Raw genomic sequence first — 26159 nt, forward strand, 5'->3', positions numbered from 1 at the left:
TTACTGTTTCAAAATTTTTTTGAAGTCTCTGTTGAAGTCATTGTGTTAGTGTTTTCCCTTGAAAATAATCTTTTCCTGATTCCTCTGGGGAATTTCCTCTTTCTCTTTGAAATTCAGGAGACTGTTTTATACTGTCCTTTCCTATGTAATGTTATTTACACATATATTTAGAACTTTTATGGTGCTCCCATTTTACACATTTGGTCCTTCTCTGTAATTCAGTTTCAACATCTTTTAATCTCTGTTTTCAGGGGCAGGGCTTTTGCTTTCTGTTGCAAGTCCTCAAGAACTTTGCACTTAAGACAGAGCATTATGCAGCTCTAGATGTTCACTGAGTCCTGTGCATCCCAATTCTCTGTCTGAAATAGCTATATATTTTGGCTTTTACTTTGAAACATCATTGTTATTTTTAATACCGTTAAATACAATATCATATGTAAATCTCCTGTTTCTAGTGCCTATATCTCTTGATTATCGGTAATATTTTACTGCCTCTTCACATTTATATTTTAACATGCATTAAAGAGTTTTGTTATATAAGAATACTGAAAAGTTTTCAGTATTACTATATAGTAATTTTTAATGTTTAGGATCTTATTTTATGCTTGCAGATGTTTTACTTGCATGTATGTCTATATACTATTTGTGTACCTCTTGCTCATGGAAGTCAGAAGAGGGCATCAGATGCCCTGGAGTAGAAGTTACAGATGGCTCTGAGTTGTCACGTGGGTGCTAGGAATCTAACCGAGGTCTCCGGCAAGAGCAGCTATTGTTCTTAACTGCTAAGCCATTGCTCCATCCCCCACTATGTTGTATTTTTAAAATATCTTTCATCCAGGGAATTATGAAAAATTTTCTAATCTGGACTATTTTTATTTATTTATGTTATCTATGCATGTATTTCTCTGTATGTGCATGTGTGTGCATATGTGATATGTGTGTGTTTATATGTGATATGTTTATGTATGTATGTGTATCCGAATATGTGTGTGTGTGTGTGCGTGCCTGTGCATATGGAGGCCAAAACAACCAACCTCTTGTATTGTTATTCAGCAACTGCCCAGCCTTTTGGGTTTTTTTCCTTTATACAGGCAGGTTCTGTCACTGACCTGGGGCTAGCCACATAGACTAGGCTGGATAGCCAGTGAGCCCCAAAGCTTCTCCAGCCTCTTCAGTGTACTATCACCTGACGACTGAACTAAGTTCCTTACTAACTGAGATATTTCCCCATCCCATTCATCTTTAGTTTAAGAGCTATCCTGTTAGAACATTGGTTCTCAACCTGTGGGTCATGACTCCTCCCCCGCCCCACCGCTTAGGAGGTAGCATATCAGATATTTATATTACAATTCATAACAATAGCAAAATTACAGTTATGAAGTGGCAACAAAATCTTATAGTTGGGGGTCACCACCATGGGAAACTACACTAAAGGATCACAACATTAGGAAGGTTGAGGATTACTATGTTAGAGTGATTTGGCAGGGGATAATCAGGGATTTTTGTACTCTAATACTAAATATTTTTTACCACAATTTTACAAAATCAATACACCCTCCTGAAAAAAATTCCTTTTTGTCTGGATCTGCAACTTTTTCAGGTCATTACAATAGTTCCTTATTTTCTATCTGAATGCATATCAAAATTATACAGTACATAGATGTCCAAAATGTGCCGAGTGAACTAACAAACCAGCACAAATAGCTTAACCACGTCAACACATTATATGATATTCAAATTAAAATGTGTGAAATGGTAAGAATTTATATTACCATATGCTTAGAGGATTCTCAGGTATACTTATAAAGAATCATTTGTAAATCAGCAACGTAATGTACACCTACAGTTCCAAATACTTGAAAGGCTGTGGTAGAAAGAGCACTTGACACAAAGGAATCAAAGCCAGTCTGTACAACAGTAACATCTTGCCTCTTAGAAATGCATTTTTAAAAAAAAAAAAAAAAAAGATTATTTCTTACCAGCTCTTCTCAGACCCACATGGTGAGTCAGTGACACAGACGAGGACCTCGGCTTTGAAGCTGTCAGGAGACTTGAACTGAAAGGCCCATTCAGGTGGCACCCATGACTAATAAAAGGAAAAAATAAGAATTTTTAGATCATAAAAATTCATTTTTTTCTTTTTTCTCTTGCTAAACCCATTAGCCAATTTGTACTTATACATTCAGACATAAGACTTCTAAAGCTCTTTCTATTAAAAGGGAAAAATAATAAATGCTTCTGACTTTTCATTTCATAATGTCTCTAATGCAACTCCTAAGTTCTGCCACAGTAGCAAAGAAGCACCCACAAACAGTATAAATTGGCACGGGTGAATTTCCTCAAAACAGATTATTGAACAGATTAAGCCCAACAGGTGTAGTTTATTGATCATTCCTAAAGTAAGTTACCACCTGGAAAAGTGTTGGGCAGGTCAAGTAAGGGCAGGCATTCTGGTTTTCTAACAAGGTTTTAGATGATGCAGGCTTGCTGGGCCAGGGCCCACACTGAGAACTGCTGGCCTAAAGTTAAGCTTTCCCTTATTTTCCGCTCCCATATCTTACAGACTACCATTATCCCAGTCATTTTATAGAACTGAAATATTTATTATAGATTCTAGGGTTTTCACTAAGAAATTAAATATGGATAATAAACTATTCATAGTTAATCACAGTACACTAAGACAATAAAACTCTATATATAATATCTTTTTCAAAGTATCTGAAACACATAAATGCTGCATCTTCCTTCTTTGTATATTTACTGGCCTACTTTTCTATATTGGCTGACTCCAGATGTGACCTCAATGACAAGGAATGATACTCCATTAGACATTTATTTAGCAGCTATTTTTCTTCATAGTTCTAAGTATGCCTAACTCTTCACAGTAATTAAACAGGCCTCAGGACTACATTCTCTGTCTACTTTCTTTCCATTTTAGTGTTGTAGGCTCAGCTCTCAGTAAGCCCCTCACTAGCTCCTTCCATCCTTCCAGGTCTTTCAAACTCTATTGACTCAACAAAGAGCTAACTTTGAACTCAGAGGTATTTATTCATATTTCTATCACAAAAGGTCCCATATTGTTCATAATTTTAATACTTAAAGATATTTTGAATGTTTATGTAGTATGAGGGCATTTGTGTATGCATGTTCATGTGTGTGTTCACAGGCAGATACACATGCATGTGTATAAGCATGCATGAGAAGGCTTGAGACTGACATTAGGAATCATCATTGATTGTTCTCAACTTCACTCAAGAACATTAAGCCCAAAGCTTGCTGATAGGTCTAGTCTAGTTAACCAGCATGATCCAGGAACACTTTGTCCTGAGTCGGCCAATCCAGCATTTATATAGGTGCTAGATATCCAAATTCAGGCCCTTACGCTTGTATAGCAAGCAGTTTATTCACTGAGCCATTCCCCAGACCCTAGAATTTCTCTCATTGATTTGTGAGGAGTTCCTTTTTGGCCTGTGTCTTTCTCAGAACCAGCACAATAACTGACAAAAATGTTCAAATGACTTTGGAGGGCAAATAAGCAATAAACTCTTTAGGTTATTAGCAAAATAACATATCTTGTCTACTCTGAAATTTTGAGTGAGTATTTTTCTTCACAGAGTCAACATCATAATCTAACATGGATGTCATACTCCTATAGGGAAATTGTTAAGCAGTCATCTGACTTTAAAGATCAGTGCTAGTGTAACAAACATTTTGATGTAATTGAAAGACTTCAGTACTAATGGGTAGGAATGACTAGAAAGCAGAAAGTTTCATAAAACAGGAAAAAAAATAGGTGTTAAGGAAATTCACAAGCTAAACCAATTGCTTTTCTTTAATGAACAAAACTGCTTTCTCAGATGACTGCATTTTTTGATGATTGAGCTATCTGGAAATTAAATGGTTATTAGAAACCTTCAGTAAGTCTAAAAAAGTTGTATGTTTATTGTTTTTATGTAGAGAGCTTATATTATTTTCAATGCTCTTTTTTTTTAATCAGCAACATTTTTGTTGTTTCTGTTCTGTTTTTCAGTCCAAGAGTTAACCCATGTCAAAAGACTGCTCCATGGAGATCCATCTTTTCCAAGTAAGGCTGCCGATCTGTCATAAGGTAACAACAGACTTTCAACTTCCAGACTACGAGCTTAAGACTCATCCTATAGGTATCAGTAAGTGATCCCAAGACTTAATGATTAGAAAGCCATATAATCAAAACTTTGCTTAAGGAAGATGGAACAATTGATGAAGGACATGAAAATCGTCTATGAGAGGCTAATTCAATAGCCCAAGAGAGCTGTAGCAAAACTATGATAAAGGAGAAGATGAAACAGAGGGCAACATTACACCGATAGATTTAGCTCCTATCTGTGGAATGAGGTAGAGGGTACAAAAGGTAACACCAAGTATTCTAGGTAAATTAATTTTGTAAACCAGGAGAAGATAGAATTATTCCAAAAAATAAAGGCCAAACAATAACAGATTTTTTAAAGTGACAGCTGAGGGATGAGAGGTCTCGCTTCAGTTATATCCAGAGAGGCTTACAACTATCATCATGTAAATTCCTAGACAGGGAAGTTATAATCACACATAGAGTTGAATTCAAATTAAAACCCAAAAACCTAGGATGAAAGAGAATTATAACAATATTAGAGTGAATACAGAGCTATTGTTGGGGACTGCAGACCACCAGACTCTAAATTTCTTATAAACAACTTGTTTTCCTCTGCTCTGAGCAGCCTGCAGCTGCTCTAAACAGGAGATTCTGATGGCAGGGGAGTGGGTTCTGATGAGTCTGCAGGTGAAAGATCCCAAGAGCGGGGGCGTGGCCAGAGCCCTATATAAGCTGCCCCTGAGCACAATAAAGTGAGTGTCCTTAGCATTCTTTTCTCAAGGATGTCCCCGTGGTCCCATCTTTCTGATTCTGTCTGTGTTTGAGTGTCTTAAGATTTTCAGCCTAGTTCCTGTAGCGCATAGCATGGAGAGCGCGGAACAGAACTGGTGTAGTTTTACAAGTAGAGGCCCTCAGCGAGATGGCCCTTGGGAATGGTGGGGGTGGATTAAAGATGGGTATATATGTGTGTCTGAGGAAGTCTTTAAAGAGACAGAGTATAGACAGTCAGATTATAAACTACGAAAGGATGGAATGTGCACAGAGAATTTAAGATTATATATATTACTGTGTTTAATTTTTTGACTGGAGAGAGACATTTGATTCTGGGAACTGCAAGAAAGGTATCTTGACTTTAAAATATGGGTTTAAGGATTTGTTGCTTTGGAAAAGAGGTTCTGTTTTTGTTTCCACAAAAGATGAGAACCTGTGGATTCATTCCAGGCTAATGTTGTTTGATGCACCAAAACCCCTTGAAATGTCGCTGTGAATACCCCCAAAGATACAGCACCCCCAATCAGCAGGAAGTATTTTAGAGAACTACACCCAAATTTCGTAAATGACTGTTTAAGTGGGGCTTGGGAGCCTGTCCGCTATCATGGGCCTGACAAGTGGCATGCAGGCATGCAGGGACCTCAGGTCCCTTCAGCCATTCCTGAGCTCAAGCTTGCTTCCTGGAGACCCTGCAAGTGGAAAGGTGGTGGCTGGAGCACAGCTTTGTGAGGGAGGCAATCGACTGCTGTGAGTGCTTGCAGAGAGGCTCAGAGGCGGTGCCAGGAGCCATGGTGGTTCCTGGCTCTGCACACCCAGGAGTTTGTGGCGCCAGCAGTGCCCAAGAGTTTGCAGCGAGCAGTGGGCTTTTCTGTAGGAGGCAGAGGCAGAAGGTCAATGTTTATAACTGCCGCTAATCAGCTGATGCTGAGCTGCCTGGGGCGAGACTTTGGGATCACCTCCAGTGGCCACTACTGTCACCTCTGCAGCCTCCTCCTTCGTGGCTGGAATTGCCATCAGCCAGATAGCTGCAGTGACTATCTGATAGCTGGTACCAGCACTGAATACATAGAATGAGCATGTCTGCTAGAGCATTTTCCAGTTTATTGCCATCATATTTGTGCCACGCCCATGCCAATCCAAAACCCTGGTTTAATTATATAAAAAAGGGAGATAAGTTCTGGACTGCGGACCAACAGACCCTGAATTTCTTGTAAACAACTTGTTTTTCTCTGCTCTGAGCAGCCTGCAGCTGCTCTAAGCACAAGACTCTGATGGCAGGGGATTCTGATAAGCTGGGACTTGGCCAGAGCCCTATATAAGCTGCCCCTGAGCACAATAAAGTGGGCATTCTTGGCATTCTTGTCTCATGGATGCCCCATGGCCCTGTCTGTCTGCCTGTCTCAATTTGTGTTTGTGTGTTTTTAAATTTTCAGCCTAGTTCCCATAGCTTACAGAGCACAGAATGGAGCTGGTGTACTTTTACAAGATATTACTACCCCTAAAGATTTCTAGATAAAAGTGTCATTGGTAATAACATGACTTCGTTTAAATAAAATTCTCTAATATTTAATTAAAATTCAATTAGTCATACTAGACACAGTCCAAATGATCAATATTCACATGTAGCTAAGGGCCACAATTTAGACAGTACAGATATAAAATATTTGTTCTGCATAAATTTATTTTGTATATCATGGATGGGGTGGTTGCTGTTTACATATTCCTGACGGGCTTAGTTAGGGTTTTGTTGCTGTGATTAAATACCACAACCAAATCAAGTTGGGGAGGAAAGAGTTTATTTCAGTTTATAACTCTCAGGTCACACACTATCACTCATGGAAGTCAGGGCAGGAACTCAAGGCAACAGGCTGGAGGCAGAGGCTACAAGGCTGCTTAATGGCTTGCTCTTCATGGTTTGTTCACCACTGTTCAGTGGTGACACCACCCACAGTGAGCTGGGCCCTACACTGATCACTAATCAAAAAAAAAAAAATGCCCAATTGGCCTGCCTAAAATGCTTAATGGAATCATTTTCTCAACTGATGTTCCTCTTCCCAGATAACCCTGGCTTGTGTCAAGTTTATATACTAGCCAACACACTATTTCATTCTAACTATGTGTAAAGTACATTTTGAAAATATTACTGAGAAATTCCGACTTCTACATACAAGAAAAATAATATTTAACCTAATTTAAGGTGTGCATCTCTTTAAAGGCGACACACACGGCACCAATTACTTTTCTGGTCAAGTTTCTAAATCTCTGGTGAAAAATATGAGTTTGTTTGAGTAAGTTTACTGAAACCAGAGAAACTACCTATATCATGAATACTTCTTAACTGAGATTTTCTAAACTATATTTCTATTTTAAAAATGAATTCAATATGTCACACATTTTAACTGAAAATATATTGATGTAATGCAAATGTGAGGAGTAGAACAAAACCAGTCATTTCTGTTCTTTTTTAAAAACATTTTTAAAATTTTATTTATTCATATTTTATGGATGAACACTATGCATGCATGCCTGCATGCCAGAAGAGGACATCAAATCCCATTAGAGATGGCTGTAAGCCACCATGTGGGTGCTGGGAATTGAACTCAGGTCATCTGGAAGAGCAACCAGTGCTCTTAACCTCTGAACCATCTCTCCAGCCCCCTTGTTCTTGCTTTTTAAACCCAACGTATTTCCAAGATTGTGATTCCTTCCTATAGCAAAGAAACCTAATCTTCAGTTCACTTTATATTTCCCATTTCCATTTCCCCACATACTTTAAAACAAAACAAAAAACACAAAAAAATCATGCTTAAGTTCAAGACAAAATTTGTACTGTTTCTCATTCTTCTGTACTATAAATTATTCATAATTCAATTTGTTGTTCTAAACATTAAAGTTCAATGAGAAAGGAATTAGTTTGATCAAATATTATAAAATTCAAACTAACGAGCAACAAAAGAATGTGAATTATGATTATGAGTGTATCTCCCATATGAATCTTAGTATAGATTTTAACATATGAACAGCTATGCTCTAATCTTGTCATCTACTGTTTCAAATGTTTAACTGTACACAGCTCAAACAAAGTTCAGCTTGACACTTGCTCAGTAAGATAGTAGCTTAACATGGAATCTCCATTCGTTACAATTCTACTAACCCAGGTAACTGACTGAAAAGTGTCTACCTACACGAGAGATTCCTATCTTGCATGGCTTTCAAAGGATAAAGTATTGAATCCTTTGTTACCAGGTAAAATGGTATTTATTAATACTCATAAAATTTCAGTTCCTGTATTTTCCAAGCCATCTTTTAATTGTGATTTCTGATTCAGCAATGTTTCATTTCAAGCCAGTTCTTAGGAGATTATATAATATGAAGAAGTCTCAGCTTAAGGTAGAACAGGTGTGGAACATTCTTGCTGCTTTACACAAGCAACTGTATTAAGTCTGAGGAATATTCTTCTTTTCCAAGTCAGGAACTGTGGAATCACCTACCCTGGCACCCTATACAATGGATTGGTGACTGCCTCCATATATTTGAATGCCGCCCCAGCATAATAGTAGAAACCTTGCCTAGCATATAGCAGACCTCTAGGTCTGAGCCTCTGCAGAAGAGGCTGGAAGGGTCCAAGAAAACAACATGTTAAATTGATTTTAATATCCCTAAGCAAATGTTTCTCAACCTGTGTGTCGCAACCCTTCTGTGGATTAGAATGACCTTTTACAAGGGTCGTCTAAGACCATCAGAAAACACAGATACTTAGTTACGATTTATAAGAGTAGATATGAAGTAGCAATGAAAATAATTTTACAACTGGAGGTGGCCACAACATGAGAAACTGTATTAAAAGTTTCAGATTAGGAAGGCTGAGAACCCCTGCCTAAACACAGACATGCTTTTTAAGGTTCCAGCATTCGCTGCACCCAGCTGACCTAAGTTTTGAGAGATTGTTGCCTTCTTTTTAAGAATAAGTTTCTTTATTATAACTATTATTGCTAAAGTGGGTTACACAGGCTTAAAAGAAAACAAGGGGTAACCCCAAACGACCTATTCCCACCATGCATCTGATGTCATGCCCCACATTTGAAAACCCCACATAAAAACAGAAAAAGGAGTAGGCCTATCCTCCAACCCCCCCCCCCCCCCAAATTCCAGCCATCCCTGGAATTCCCTGATCTTTCCTCTCTTTGGAACAATACCTTAAGCAATACTTCCCTCCAATAAAGTTTGCCTATCAAGCTAACCAAAATTCCACAGTGCTACTCTCTAGTAACATGCCTGAATTCATCCCTCGAGTAGTATTTCTCTGCCTTATAATTAACTTTGAATCTTTGCTTTATCTCATCTTTCCATTTTTAATTTGACAGAGACAAGAACTGAAACACCAGCTCCAAGTCTCAGGACAGTTACCATCTTTAAGAATTTCTACCTATGCTGTCCTAAAAATACTACAACAACTCTTCCTTGATTTTAAAACTATCTCAAGTTTTATTTTCCAAAACAAAATGGATGCTTTTGGTTTAAAAGGCTCTCAGAATTTTACCTTGAAGCGCCTACTTCTTGGTGAAGCCTTCTGCCACTGCTGCGGTCCCACTTTGAAGAGTGCTCATTACCCAGCAATGCAGATGCTCCTGAGCTCCTCCTGAGCTGTGCAGCTGGGAAACTGGTTCTACCACTCAGTCCCTGTCAAACAATTCCAGATGGCTAAGTTAGCATCCTTTAATACGCTATGTATAAGGCCACATGAAAATATCAATATAATATGTACAGGTAAAACAAAATTTCACTCTAAAAACCTTCTAACATTTCACTTCCACTTCCAGCTTCCACTTTACATATTGTTGTTCTATTTATTTTTTCCTTGTTAAAAAAAGCTCCTGAACTCTTATGACTACACCTTTTAACATTTTACTCATCATTTCAAAAGAAAGAAAAACTTGAAGCTTAAAAATGAGTATGGAAGACTAACACTAAAAATCAACTTTAGAGGACAAAGTTAGGGCCCAGGATGACCACCATTTTTTATATTTTCAGAAAAGGTATCCAAAGTACATAATATCTAATGTGGAAAACCTACAGGGTTCTTGGTTACTTTTAAAATTATTAATGATTAAATTAGTATCATTTTAAAAATGTTTTTAAAATGTACAAGAAAACTTCTACACACTAAATATAGCAGCATAATAATGACTTCAATTGGGGCTTTTCTGAGTAGTATATTTTCTGTTTTCCTTTTCAGACTTTTGGGGCAAAGTCTTGGTATGTAGCTTAGTCCCCTGGCTTACACCTCCAAAAGTTGCAGTTACAGGAGAGTACCAGTATATCCTATGACTTTAAAGAATTTCTGACTTTAAAAAGTTCACTATCCTAGATCAATAAATATCGCTGGGAAATGAAAAGGGAAATATACTGAGTGAAAATTCAAGAATATTTTAGAATCCTTTCCTTAGTTAATGACTATCATTACTTTTGTGTGCTTGTGTTTATCTGAAATACTAAAAATGTCACATGAGCCAATACCATTATTAAGTGAACACTAATGAATACCGGTAAATATTTGCTAAACTTTTTAAAAGTAAAATCATCAATTCTCTATGACCCAGATGATCAATAGTTTTTAAGTCCCTATCTTGCTTAATTTTTCAACATTTCTCAACCCTAATGCTAAGAGCTGAGAAAATGAAATTATCAAAAGACCTTAAAAATCCTGTATTTTCCTTACCCAGGTTCTATATAACTAGTGCAATTTGACAGAATTAATTTACTGGAATTTTATCTTTTCTTGGTTAGCTCTAAGCTATATAAGGAACTGGACTACCATAATCTGTAAAATATTTCTAGTTTTAAAGCTTTATTATTTTAGCTATCAGTAAAGACGTCACAATACAGTGACAGATAACAGCATTATGAACAAACATAATATATATCAAGTTAATATATCCTGTATGTACCAGCTATCAGTGAGTAAAGGGAGGCAAGGTTTTGAATCTGTAAAAATCATTAAGTAATAATAATATGTTATTATAATGGTCATTTGTTCTTGGTTCAACAAGTGTAATTCCTGGACTCTATAAAAGAAAAGAAATTAATGACATGATTTGCTAGTCACATAAGCCTAGAACTAAGTTCCTTCATGTTTTCTACTTACGAAAATGATACCAAATAGTTCTTAGCATATAAATTGTAACTTCTAAGTACAACAGTGCTATTTAAAATAAAGACTGCTAAAGGCAAAACATTTGCCCAGCATATATAAGAACCTCAGCACTGGTAAGAAATTAATGAAAAATGAGCATAGAATTACTTTATTTTGTAAATCTATGTAAAACCACAGGCAGTGTGATAGAATATAAAAAAAGCCGATCTTTGGAAAGAAAATTGTGTATTATAAAACAATTAGAGGAATGTTTTAATGAAAACAAATCATTACATGAGATAAACAGGCTGCACGATTACTGTATTTTAACCTTGTGAAATTTTCGATCTCCTTTCTCAACTGGATCTTCTACTTCGGAGCAGGGATAAAATCCAGGAAACGGTGTGAGAGGATTGATCTTTGGCCTACAGGAGCCTGAGAAAGCACCCATCAAGCTACTGATACTCCGCAGAGAAGAAATGACTTGTGGGGGAAGGCTTGGGTCAATCAGAAGATCTGACACCATATTGCGAGCTTCATTTAGCACTGAAAGATCAACTCCATTTCCACTTCCAGAATTCTAGAAAACAAAAAGGAAAATTATGTATTTGATACACATAAAGTTTAACAATAAAAAAACCACTATGATTTAAACTAAGGTGTATCTTATAATACTTAAATAATACAATCCTATTAACAACAAAATTTTAATCATGTGGATTTGTCATAAATAATATAACAAAATAATAAAATTCTAATTGGGGTGTGTGTGTAACAGATACTGTAAGCATTAGCCTTTTCTTTTTTGGAATTTTATTTATAATCTGGTTTTATTTTCTTTAGCCTATTTCATGTTAATGACATTCATTACTTTATAACTAGCACACAACTAAATATGTGTTTACTTTGAAGTCTGCAACCCTGCTACTTCAATAATTTATAGATGACTTCCTTTCCTTCATGGCAAAACTTATAAGCATGGAAAGCCATTCTTTTATAACCTTACTTAAGGAGTATCTAGCATCATGAGAGACCTGTGCTGCAAAGGTTCCCAGGTTTGAAGTATAGAGTTTAAACCTAACTGTGACCTTGAACAATCTAGTTAACATCTGAATGTTTTGGTTTCTTTAACATAAAAAAGAAGATAACATCTACCTCCTAAGCTTATGTGAAAATAAATCTGATTAATATATATATAGAACATATAAAACAAGGATAATACACATACTTAAAAGAGTGTCAGTATTATGAAAAATGTGGATAAAAGTACAGAAAAATGGTATGAGCATTCAAAAGAACAAGTGGTAACAATTAAAACAAAATGTATGAGTGGCATAGTTGGAGCTAAAATCTAAAACTTTGGTAGAATTCTATTTACAATTGTTGAGAACATCATATCCCAAGTTATTTGTCAATGGAGGGTCATGGAGACTTTGAAAATCACACCAAAAAAGGACAAATGCATAGAAAGAGAAAAGAGAACAAAGGTGATTGGAGCTAATGCAATTTTAGAGGCTAGTCAGTATTCACTTAGAAGGCAAATGTCTGTCAGGAACCGACAGCAGTATAGAAATAAGTATTCCGTGCAGAGTCTCGCAAACACAAAGTGCAGAAGCAGAAGTCAGCCTGGCCTGTCTGAGGCAGAAGATGGACACCAGGGCAACTGGATGAAAATTAATGATAGAGGAGGGAGTTGGTGAGTCAGAAAGCAAAAACGCAAAAAGAAACTTTACTAAGGTGTGTGAATTCTTTTAAGTCTAAGACAAAGTCTTGCTCTTTAATTCTAGGTGAGAAGAGAAGTAGTGAGCAATGCAGCAACATGATTCAACTTAGAAATAAGTTGAATATTCAAATAATTTATGATAAATTTTAACGTTGAACATGAGTCCATTTCTTGTCTTATATTCAGTAAAATTCTTGAGTTTGTACAGAAAGCTAACAATTGTTTCTTAATCTTTATGTTACTGAAGTAGAGACAGAAAAAGACAGAAAGAGAGGGGGAAAAGGAAGCAAGGAGAACCTGCAACTGGGGCACTAGACCTTAAATACTAAACGACTTAGTCTCTGATCGTTCTTATACTATGATTTCAGAGATGCTTAATAATTACTGCTATTAAAATTAACATAACATGAGCTTCCATTTTTATTTAATTCTACTATGTAGCAAATGGTATTTCAACCAGTTCTCTAAGGAAACCAGTATTACTCTCAAACTGCTTTCATAAGGGAGACTAGTTGGTATCAGACCAACCGTGGCCTAAAAGTAGGAAAACTGAATTAAATACTATAGCATACATGCAAGGCAACACAGAACAGTCAAGAATTCAGGGCAGGAAAGGTCAAGGACTCAGAGCTGAGAGAAAAGATAGAAATGAACTCAGAGGAAATAGAAAAAGTGCCTTCTCTTCTAGTCTTTTTGCACAGCAGAAGCAAGATGAGGAAAGAAACATCATCCTTTAAAAAGCAGCTCAATAAGAAGCACACATTTGCCACCACTGTGGCTCTAATGGCCTACCACCTCCAGAAGTAGACCTGTGGCAAATGTGGCTATCCCGCAAAATGCAAGAGAAAGTACAGCTGGAGTTATACCTTGCCAAGGCTAAGAGACAAAACACTACAGGAACTGGGGTGATGAGGCACCTAAAAATTGTCTATTGCAGATTCAGATATGGATTCTGTGAAGAAACACCTAAACACAAGAGAGCAGCTGTTGCAGCATCCAGTTCATCTTGAGGATTTCAGTCAGTCATAAAGTAAATGTTCTGGTTTCAAAAAATAAATGAGAGAAAGAAGGAAAGAAACAAAGGAACTCAAAAGTCTAGATGGCTCAGTATGACTTGCTTGCTGCTCTTCCAGAGGGCCTGGGTTTAGTTACCAAGTACAGGCCATGGAGCACCTGTGCAGACAAACACTTGTAACTCTAGAGCTCCTGTAGCTCTAGTCTGTGGCTTCTGAGAACACGAACACACACACACATACACACACACACACACACACACACACACACAAAATATTTTTTGATCTGTGCTATTCTTTTTCCCTCAAGGACTTTGTTAGTAATTCACAATTGGCACAAGACAGAGAGGATGGGAGGCAGAACACTCACAGGAAATAGAAAGGGCCTTTCCCCAATACATCAGGTGTCTGGGGAAACAAATTCAGATTTCAAGCAAGGTTTAAAGAACATTAAGATTAGGACTTAAAAAGTCAGGCAAGATCCTAACAGAAAAACAAACAAACAAACAAACAAAATACAAACTTAAATTAAGAACTGCTTTGTTAGGCAGTGGTAGTACATACTTTTAATTCCAGCACTCAGGAGGCAGAGGCAAAGACCAGCATGGTCTACAAAGTGAGTTCCAGGACAGTCAGGGTTGTTATACAACGAAACTCGGAAAGAAGGAAGGAAGGAAGGAAGGAAGGAAGGAAGGAAGGAAGGAAGGAAGGAAGGAAGGAAGGAAGGAAGGAAGGAAGGAAGGAAGGAAGGAAGGAAGGAAGGAAGGAAGGAAGAAAGGAAAAAAGGAAGGAAGGAAAAAAGGAAGGAGGGAAGGAGGAAAAGAAGTGGGTCTGCTCCACCTTGAAGGTGAGAGAGTTAAGCCTACTGTCACTCAAAGTTATTGACAAAAGGTCTGACTTAAGGAGTGCCTACAAACAAGATACCCTGACCTAGGGTATGGTTACTTGGTGTTTTGGACAGTAAGACGGCCCACAGAGGTGGATCTGCTTCCTGGAAGAAAGCTGAATAACTAGGAAGAGGGCCTAAAAGGGATAGGGAATGTTAATTCTTCAGTGTGAGAAAATAAATCAGGTTATACATTTATGAGCTGTGTACTTTTACATGAATACTATACTTTGATAAGGGTTATTAGAAAGGAAGAAGAAAAAGTAAAAAGGTAGAGATGCCTAATATATACCTGCCTGTCAGACAAGCCCATGGTTCTGACCATTACTGCTTATTTATCTTTAGATTTCATCAGTAATTTAGAATCTCTTTTAACGGGAAACTGAGGATCTTTGTGAACATGAATGATGATAAAGTCCACTACATAACTAGTCAAGACGGAATCCTATTTCAGGTCATGTGTGCTTCCTCCTTAGCTTTATAATTACTGTGGTAGCTTATTTTTGCTTACCAAGATCCAGAGGGCATTTTCATCCTAGGGGCTATTGTGGCTACTGTATACACTGCTTGAAAGTAAAAATCAGAGGGCGGAAGTGATGATTCAGCAGTTAAAAGCACTCGCTGCTCTTCCAGAGGACCTGGCTTCGGTCCCTAGTACCCACATGGTGGCTCACAACCATCTGTAACTCCAGACACCCTCTTCTTGCCTTTGGGAGCACTGCATGCACAGACATACCTACAGCTACAATGCAAAAAAATAATAGTAAACTAGAAATAGTTAAATATAAAATAAAAATCAGTGCTGAGACAACTAGTAAAATGAAGCTAAGAGAATGACAAAAATACTATAACATAAATACCTAAGGTTTCTCTATTATTATGAAAAAACTTCAAAATGTTATATGAAATCATCAATTTCATAGAGTAGACTGTATTTAAAAAGACCTACCAAAATAAAAATTAGGAGATATAACATACAAATCATGATGTTTTAGAATTATTTTTCTCTTTCTCCTTATACTTCTAATTTCATTTTTCTGATACTGATATATAATGCTTAAGTGATCAAAAATGATCTTAAAGTATACATTATTCAATTTCCATTTATACATGCATATATAGCATGTGAAAATAAGAAAAAAAATACTAGAAGTCAGGACAGGCTCTCTCTGGGGTACAGCAGTGCAAATGAGGCTCTGAGGTCATAGTGCTGTCTCTCAGTTACACACAAGAGTTAGCTTATGAAAACTCACTGTGTTGTACTTTTCTGTACATATGTTAAAAATCAATAAGAAATATTTCAGAAAATGAAAGTAAAGAATTTTCCTTCCCCAAGAGAATGTTTTGACAGTTAATTTAGTCTTCATATATGACTTAAAATCTGTTATTCTTCCTCTGTAGATCAGTGTCTCATACCAAAAAGGGAGGAAAACCTCATCCTTAATATACAATATAATCACATATTTATTTTGAGTCATGATTTTTTGTTTATGTTTTGACAAATAAAACTTTCCTAAAGATCAGAGTGCAGCACTAAGCCACTAGAGGCCAGGGAGTGGTGACACACACCTAAAATTCTAGGACTCTGAGACAGAGGATGAGGGATCACCTTAGTTCAAGGCCACTTTGAGCTAGATGGACTCTGTCTAAAAGAGAAAGAGTTCACACAAAGGTGATCCCAGCACTTGGAATCCTAACCTTTAATCCTGGCACTAGGGCAGGTAGAGACAGTAGTGAGCAGAGAGAGGAATATAAGGCAGGAGGAGACAGGAGCTCAGGGCAGTCTGAGGTTTGGTGGAGACAGCCGAAGTTGGTGAATGAAGTCAGAAGAAAGGATCGCCCCTTCCGACCGAGCATTGGTAGAGGTAAAAGAACTCTCTAGTGGTTGGCTACTCAGATTCTCTGATCTCTCAGCTTCCACCCCCTAACATCTGACTCTGGGTTTTTATTAAGAACAACTAGAATTCGTGCTGCAATGATTACATTAGAAGTACTTTTAAAACAACTACTTTGGTTTGTCTAATTTTATTTTACATTTATATTTAATAAACTTTTTTTATTAAAGATTTCTGCCTCCTCCCCACCACCACCTCCCATTTCCCTCCCCCTCCCCCAATCAAGTCCCCCTCCCTCATCAGCCCGAAGAGCAGTCAGGGTTCCCTGCCCTGTGGGAAGTCCAAGGACATCCCACCTCCTTCCAGGTCTAGTAAGGTGAGCATCCAAACTGCCTAGGCTCCCACAAAGCCAGTACGTGCAGTTGGATCAAAACCCAGTGCCATTGTTTTTGAGTTCTCAGCAGTCTTCATTGTCCATTATGTTCAGCGAGTCCGGTTTTATCCCATGCTTTTTTAGACCCAGTCTAGCTGGCCTTGGTGAGTTCCCGAAAGATCATCTCCATTGTCTCAGTATGTGGGTGTACCCCTCGCGGTCCTGAGTTCCTTGCTCGTGTTCTCTCTCCTTCTGCTCCTGATTTGGACCTTGGGATTTCAGTCCTGTGCTCCAATGTGGGTCTCTGTCTCTGTCTCCTTTCATCGCCTGATGAAGGTTAATATCCAGGAGGATGACTATATGTTTTTCTTTGGGCACTGAGCTGAACAGAGAATTCTCAACAGAAGAAGTTCAAATGGCCAAAAGACACTTAAGGTCATGCTCAACTTCCTTAGCAATCAGGGAAATGCAAATCAAGACAACTTTAAGATACCATCTTACACCTGTTAGAATGGCTAAAATCAAAAACACCAATGATAGCCTATGCTGGAGAGGTTGTGGAGAAAGGGGTACACTCATCCATTGCTGGTGGGAATGCAAACTTGTGCAACCACTTTGGAAAGCAGTGTGGCGGTTTCTCAGGAAAGTCGGGATCAACCTACCCCTGGATCCAGCAATACCACTCTTGGGAATATACCCAAGAGATGCCCTATCATACAACAAAAGTATATGCTCAACTATGTTCAAAGCAGCATTGTTTGTAATAGCCAGAACCTGGAAACAACCTAGATGCCCTTCAATGGAAGAATGGATGAAGAAAGTGTGGAATATATACATATTAGAGTACTACTCAGCAGTAAAAAAACAATGACTTCTTGAATTTTGCATGCAAATGGACGGAAATAGAAAACACTATCCTGAGTGAGGTAAGTCAGACCCAAAAAGAGGAACATGAGATGTACTCACTCATAATTGGTTTCTAGCCATAAATAAAGGACACTGAGCTTGTAATTCATGATCCTAGAGAACTTAATAAACTTTTAAAATCTACTTTCATGACTAAGCTCAGGCAAAGAACATTTTATTTTAAAGAAAGCCTATGAGTGTAACTTTACCCAAAGGATGGCTAATTTAAACAGACATGAGTACCATTTGTACTTACCTGGTAATGAGGTTTACACCACTGCTTCAAGTCCCAGTCCCAGAGAATCATCTGTAAAAGAGCATTGGGTTACAAACTGTGAACAAACATACTTGAAGACAAACTGCACCCTTTTCCACTGATAATACCTACAACAAAATTAGGCATCAGAAAGGAAGTCGAAGAAATGAGAATAAAAATAATCTCTTTATAGATTACTTCATTAATTAATATAAATTATAACTGAGCAATCCAAAGAATAAGGCATTTTCAGAACAAAGGCACTATAGTAACTTATATTAACCTTCAAATATTTGTTATTGGGCTGGAAAGATGGCTCTCACAGATGACCCAAGTTCAGATCTGATCACCCACATCAGATGGCTTACAACTGCCTGTAACTCCAGTGCTAGGAGATTCGATGCCCCTTTCTGGACTCTATAGGCATTGCATGCACATGGCACACATACAGAAAAACACATGTATATGAGAAAATTTAAAAATTTTTAAGTATAAAAAAATTACAAAAAAGGAAAAACAGGTCCAAAATCATATCACTTAAAATGTAAGAAAATTAACTCTCAGCAGATGCCCCCTCAAAGAGTCATTATCATCTTAAGCTAGTGTCCATTTGTGAATCTATTTCTTTACTAAAAGGCACTCCCATAGACAAAACTTCTTGACCCCTACGTTAAATTACATTTACAGAAATGGTTTTCAAGTATCAAAGTATACTCCTTTCATTACACAAATAAGTAGTGACTGCTTTTGTTTCTTTCCAAGACCACTGATATAACTTTCAGCCAGCCTTGCTTTCTCTGCCACTTTTGTACGCTTTCTGACTACCCACTGGTCTAGTACAGCAAGTCACTGCATTCAACAAGACAAAGTTAACTTGAATTTAGTAAGTGAGCATGGCCATAAACATCGGCATACCCTAAATTTCTATGAACTGTTTTTTGAGTTAAAGTCTCTTCTTTTTACTTAACTAATTCCTTGTAATGGTCATTTTCTACAATATTTTCTAATATTGAATAGGTCTATTATATTTCTAATAAAAATCCTAAAATTTCCTGTATAATTCACTTTTTATGTTTTTTTCTTATAAACCTTGAGTTTAAGTTTATTAGTTGCAAAAAAAATCTTTTTTAAAGGCTTGTTTTATTTTAATGACTGACTGATGCTACATATCACTAAGGTCAGTCTATGCGAACATGTGAGGGAAGTCATGAAAGGGAAGCTTTATTTCTTGATCATCCTCTTTAAATGGTTTTTGTGTAATTTAAAAATTGTTTTTGAATTTATATTTCTCCCATATATTCCTCCTCACTTTTTTCTCATTCAAATCCATGGCCTCTTTTTCTCTGCTGTTATATGTGGTACCTATGGCAGAGATTGGTTGTAAGAATCCACTTGTTTTTGTTGTGTGGTGCTCGGTTTTTTGTTTGTTGTTTTTTGTTTGTTTGTTTTTAAACATATTCCCTAAAGGTTATGATATATGCAGTGGTTAATCTCAAGTTCATAGTATCTTCTGAGAAGACACTGCAGGAGCCGATCCAAGTCACCTTCTCGGCAATTCAAGCTATGCCCACACACCCTTCCTCTAGCCCAGGTGTATTTTTTGGCATCAAGTCCAAGAATAGACAGTAGCAGACTTACAGATGATCAGCCCGTCTTTGATCAGCTTCCAGATCTGCTAGTAGGAACTAGCAGTGGCAATTTTATTGGTCTTATTGGGGTTCAAGCAGACCTCCTTTTGTCTCAGCAGAAAACATAAAAGGCAAGCCTCTTTTGAAAGGCTGAGCATACTCATGGAAATAGCTGCAGCAGCAAAAGGAAAGGTTACAAAAAATCTTAATGTGTTACCTATTTGGTCACTATCCCAACATTTTACTAGTTGTTGTAAAGCTCTTTTTGTAACGGAACAGAGTTCAGGCTTTGCAAGCCAAATATGATCTTTATAGCATATTCTTTTATGTTTGTTTGCTTTCTTGCTTATTTTTCCTTTAAAAATCTCTAAAAATATGAAAAACAGTTTAGAATCAGGCTGTTAAGAGGACAGTCTCAGTGGGCTATAATTTGGTGATTGCTAGTTTAGAAAAGGCACCACCTTTATCATTCAAAAAAGGGCTGTGTTTATTATTACTATCTCTTACAGCATCCTTCAGAAAGTAATTTCTTCTTTCTACTGAAATTTATTTCTTTCTAAAGAAAATCCAAACATACTATATCCACTTAAGAGAATGAACCAGCACCAAAACATGGCTGTGATGAAACTACACAAAGTTACATTAGATAAAGTTAATAGATAAAATTATTACATTTATACAGTTGCTTCCTATGGCCTTAAGTGTAGTATTGCAATAATTACTTTAGGCTGTGACTTAATGAGCATGCAATCTGGATTCTAAAGACACTAATACAGTTTAAGATATTAAGACTAATAACCTAAATCCCCGAGATTCTCTTCTACTTCAGACTGGTAAGACCATTCTCTGCATGCTGTCTGTATAGGACTCACTTTGGAGATCTAGCTGTAATATTTTAATCCTGTCCTTATTTTAGTATGGCAAAGCTTCTTGATGACTGAGGATAACACTAGCTTAATCACCATTCCTCTCATTACTATGACTTTTCTAAATCTGATGTTTTCTCGAGTTTACCAACAGAATCTATAACAGATAAATGAAAATAGTCACTATATGTAACTAAAAATTTCCTAAGGGATAGGCCATAATCTACTAATTTTCATTCTTATCTATAAGCTTGAAAAACTGTACTAGATCATGTGACTATACTTCAATCATTCTTTCACAAAGATACCATCAAATAAATGCTGATGTCTCATTTCCAAGACGCATTGGTCAAAGATAAATGGGTTTATTAACATAAGCACACTTGCATTGGGATAGCTTACCACCAAATATTCTCACACTTCACTGACTCATCTGATCAATCAACATTACTCTTTCAGTTAGTTCTACACTAATGTCGAAAACCGTATCTATAGTCATAGCTAGTGTTCTTAGTGGAGGTACCATTGCCCCTAAACAAATAAGACTGATTCTTGAGACCTTGAAACCTCCCCCTCCAAAAGGTCTCAATGAAAAGCTATACAGCATAATAGATACACTATATAAAGGATATGTGCTGTGCATTTAATATGTGTATTAAAATATCTAGGAAAATCATCCCACACACAAAAGATGTCTCAAGAGCTTCCTGGCTAGGAATAGGCAATTATAATGAAAATAGGTTGAGAGATTTTGGGATAAAGAAGTCCTGCTGCTTGTTTATAAAATCGATCCCATCTTCTTTTTTTTTTTTTAATTTTTATTTTTATTCTTTTTTAATTAAAATTTCCACCTGCTCCCCGTTTCCCATTTCCCTCCCCTCCTCCCAAATATTGCTCCCTCCCCCCACTCCCCTCCCCCTATCCCCACTCCTCTTCTCCTCCCCCCACACCATTCCCCCTCCTTCTCGATACTGAAGAGCAGTACAAATTCCCTGCCCTGCGGGAAGATGAAGGTCTTCTATCTACGTCCAGGAAGGTGAGTGTCTAAACAGGCTAAGCTCCCACAAAGCCAGTTCATGTATTAGATCGAAACCTAGTGCCATTGTCCTTGGCTTCTCATCAGCCTTCATTGTCCGCCATGTTCAGAGAGTCCAGTTTCAACCCATGCTTATTCAGTCCCAGACCAGCTGGCCTTGGTGGGCTCCCAATAAATCAGTTCCACTGTCACAGTGGGTGGGTGCACCCCTCGTGGTCCTGATTTCCTTGCTCATGTTCTCCCTCCTTCTGCTCCTCATTTGGACCTTAAGAGCTCAGACCGTTGCTCCAAATTAAGTCTCTGTCTCTACCTCTATCCATCGCCAGATGAAGGTTCTAAAGTGATAAGTAAGATATTCATCAGTATAGGATAGGGTCATTTCAGGTTCCCTCTCCTCAGATGCCCAAGGTACCAGCTGGGGACATCTCCCTGGACACCTGCGAACCCCTCTAGAGTCAAGTCTCTTGCCAACCCTAAGATGGCTCCCTCAGACAAAGGTCTGATCTCCAAAATATATAAACAACTCAAGAAACTAGACTTTAAAATGCTAATTAACCCAATTAAAAAATGGGGCACTGAACTAAGCAGAGAATTCTCAACAGGAGAAATTCAAATGGCCAAAAGACACTTAAGGTTATGCTCAACCTCCTTAGCGATAAGGGAAATGCAAATTAAAACAACTTTGAGATACCATCTTACACCTGTCAGAATGGCTAAAATCAAAAACACCAATGATAGCCTTTGCTGGAGAGGTTGTGGAGAAAGGGGCACACTCATCCATTGCTGGTGGGAATGCAAACTTGTGCAACCACTTTGGAAAGCAGTGTGGCGATTTCTCAGGAAATTTGGGATCAACCTACCCCAAGATCCAGTAATACCACTCTTGGGAATATACCCAAGAGATGCCCTATCATATGACAAAAGTATATGTTCAACTATGTTCATAGCAGCATTGTTTGTAATAGCCAGAACCTGGAAACAACCTAGATGCCCTTCAATGGAGGAATGGATGAAGAAAGTGTGGAATATATACATATTAGAGTACTACTCAGCGGTAAAAAACAATGACTTCTCGAATTTTGCGTGCAAATGGAGGGAAATAGAAAACACTATCCTGAGTGAGGTATCCCAGACCCAAAAAGAGGAACATGGGATGTACTCACTCATAATCGGTTTCTAGCCATAAATAAAGGACATTGAGCATATAATTTGTGATCCTAGAGAAGCTAAATAAGAAAGTGAACCCAAAGAAAATGGTATAGTCATCCGCCTGGATAGGGGAAGTAGACAAGATTGCAGGGCAAAAACTGGGAACTTGCGGGTGAGGTGGCATGGGGCAAAGGGGAAATGGGATGAGAAACGTGAGAAGGGGAGGATGGGAGGAGCTTGGGGGATTGGGATGGTTGGGATATAGGAAGGGTGGATACGTGAGCAGCGAAGTATAAATCGATCCCATCTTTGCTTACATTCTGAGTTCAGACAAATGAAAAGTGGCTTACTCCGAAGCCACTGTAATCCTAGAAGTTGATTAAACCTTACAGTGTGTAGTGTCTTTCCTCTCTGCTCACTACTTTTAGATCCTCTCTACTGTAGCATTTTCTACTGCAGGCCATTTCCCTTAACTAATTTACTCCACATGGACTGTTATCCCTGTACTTGCTAAAAGTTGGCTTCAAATCAATTCTTAAGCATCAGCATGTCATTATTTTCAGCTACTTTCTATAGGATCAAAATGATCAAAAAGCAGCAGTTCTTAAGATGAAATTCTCTCTTATTTCAAAATAAAAACAGATACAGGAAAAGCCACAGGAAGCTAATAGAATATCTTTTTGTGTAATTCTAATAACAACAATATTAGAGATATTTTGGAAAAGATGTTTTCTACATAATTATAACAAAGGAATGATGTACCACGACTCCACATTTAGGTCTGTATTTTAGAGCAAATTGTGGTCCATAAAAGGGTAAATCCAGAAATTAACATCTTCAGCTACATAATGAGTTCTAGTCAAATCTGGTATATATGAGACACTTTCCTAAAAAGTTGGAAAGAGGGGGAGGCTGGTGCTGAATATATAGCTCGGTTGGTACAATGCTTGCCTAGCATACATAAAGTTCTCGGCAACACATAAGCCAATTCAGCACGGTGGTGCACATTTTAAATCCCAGAAGTTAAAAGATAGTGGCAGGATGCTAAAAAATTTTAAGGTCATCCTCAGCTACACAAACAATTAGAAGCTAAGCTCTAGGAAGCATGGCTCGGTCACACTTAACATGTCAAAGGAACACACATAAACCAACCAGGAGGTCCTGTCTACCCAACTAATCAGAAAGTAGCTCTTTTGTGATCACACTCATCATCTGGCAACACCATGAAGTAGTCAGGATATTCAGCCCACCTCCTGAAACAGTAACTGCGTGACACTTCCCATTAACCTAAGGGTTCCACACACTGCTAGGCAGCCTTTCTACCAAATGGATCAGCTTGCCAGTTCCCCCCTGGGAGCTGCCAGGATGCCATCTTACAGCCTCAAGGAACAGCTGGTGGCTCCTGCCCACCCTTGGGCACTCACAGCATTCCACCCACACTGTCATGTATACTGTGATATGCCTTTCCAACACCACTAGAGTTGCACTACAGACAAATGACCCACAAATCTGACATGCCACACACACAGCCATTGGCGAAAACCACTCTGCCTAACAAAGTTTCATCACAGCTAATGGAGTAATCCCACAAACCCCTCCAACTGAGAGCAAAGAAACACACAGCCATGACCACCATTAACCATTACTGGTTAGGATACACAATTACTACACTATTTCAACCATTATTTAGCCAATGCCCACATATCCTATTCAACCAATACTCTAGAAGCATATACATGAAAAAATTTTCTAAAAAGCCACCTTATTAAATTAGTAAAAGCAACCAATCCTCCAGACAGACAAATATCAAAGTATAAACAGAAGAAACATTTAAAAACTCAAATTAACATCATAAAAGTTCTCTGGCAACAAATAGGAGGAAAAGGGAAACTGCCAGACTACATGAATAATTAAAATGAATAATTCTAAGATAATTTAGTGAGACACAAGAAATTACAGACAAATCAACAAAATTACAAAAGCAAATCAGGATCTGAAAGAATTCATTAAAAATACAGAGATCATTTAAAAAAACAAATTTTGGAGATAAAGAACTCAATGAATAACAAATATAGCTGAGAGCTTTAATGACAGGCTAGACTAAGCAGTAATTGGAAGAAAGGGAAGAAGAGAAAGAAGTAAAGAAGGAATACAACAAGCTCAACATAAAACACCATAAACCTAAGAAATAATAGCAATATTGCTATAATAGGAAAATAAAAGAAGAAATGCATAGAAGAGTTATATTCATTTAAATAATATTTTTAAAAATCCAATGTTCAGAAAAGTATGAGCATCCAGATTTAAAGCTCACAGGTATCCAAATAGGCACTTTGTAATCAGGCTGTTAAATATTAAAGGCAAAGAGATAATGCCACACAGAAAGTATATGTGGGACAGCCACACTGAGAATGCTGGGAAGAAGAAGGGCAGAGTCAGTGGAGTTAGCAAGAGACACAGAGGGAGTCAGGCATGTTGGAGGACAGGTAAAGCCATGAGCCACATGGCAATGCATAGATTAATAGGAAAGGGTTAACTTAAGTTGCAAGAGCTAGTTAATATTAAGCCTGAGCTATCAGCCAAGCATTTGTAATTAATATTGAGTTTCCATGTTGCTTATTTGGGAATTGGCAGGTGGGAGAGAAACTTCTGCCTATAAATGGTGCCCAATGTAGGACTAGATTTTCCACAAAGGCCTGACAAAACTTTTTATTTTTAAGATTTATTTATTATGTATAAAATGTTCTATCTGCATGTATGCCTGCAGGCTATAAGAAGGTGCCAGATCTCATTACAGATGGTTATGAGTCACCAGGTGGTTTCTGGGAATTGAACTCAGGACCTCTGGAAGAACAGTCAGTGCTCTTAATTACTGAGCCATTTCTCCAGTCCAAACCTAACAAAACTTTAAAATGGGGTTCTTTTTTTTTAATTGAAAAAAATTTCCGCCTCCTATTTCCCTCCCCCTCTCCCATTCCTTTCCCCCTCCCCCCACTCCTTTCCCCCTCCCTTTCCAGTCCAAAGAGCAGTCAGGGTTCCCTGCCCTGTGGGAAGTCCAAGGTCCTCCCCCCTCCATCCAGGTCTAGGAAGGTGAGCATCCAAACAGGCTAGGCTCCCACAAAGCCAGTTCATGCAGTAGGATCAAAACCCAGTGCCATTGTCCTTGGCTTCTAATCAGCCCTCATTGTCCGCCATGTTCAGAGTGTCTGGTTTTATCCTAAGCTTTTTCAGTCCCAGTCCAGCTAGCCTTGGTGAGCTCCCAATAGATCAGTCCCACTGTCTCAGTGGGTGGGTGCACCCCTCGCGGTCCTGACTTCCTCGTTCATGCTCTCCCTCCTTCTGCTCCTCATTTGGACCTTGGGAGCTCAGTCCGGTGGTCCAATGTGGGTCTCTGTCTCTATCTCCATCCATCGCCAGATGAAGGTTCTATGGTGATATGCAAGATATTCATCGGTGTGGCTATAGGATAGGCCCAT

At 38.0% G+C, this 26159-nt stretch overlaps 1 protein-coding gene across 1 annotated transcript in view; it reads right to left on the minus strand.

Moving 5' to 3' along the window:
* Positions 1-26159, minus strand: part of Pde3b (phosphodiesterase 3B) — a 134446-nt gene that overhangs the window by 31548 nt on the left and 76739 nt on the right. Inside the window, exons 2-5 of the mRNA XM_057778002.1 lie at positions 18005-18055; positions 11344-11592; positions 9420-9559; positions 1980-2086 (exon numbers count right to left, since the gene is read on the minus strand). Coding sequence (XP_057633985.1) covers positions 1980-2086; positions 9420-9559; positions 11344-11592; positions 18005-18055 — 547 coding nt within the window. The remainder of the gene's footprint in view (positions 1-1979; positions 2087-9419; positions 9560-11343; positions 11593-18004; positions 18056-26159) is intronic.

The sequence above is a fragment of the Chionomys nivalis genome, chromosome 8 (assembly GCF_950005125.1).
Source record: "Chionomys nivalis chromosome 8, mChiNiv1.1, whole genome shotgun sequence".
Lineage (NCBI taxonomy): Eukaryota > Metazoa > Chordata > Mammalia > Rodentia > Cricetidae > Chionomys > Chionomys nivalis.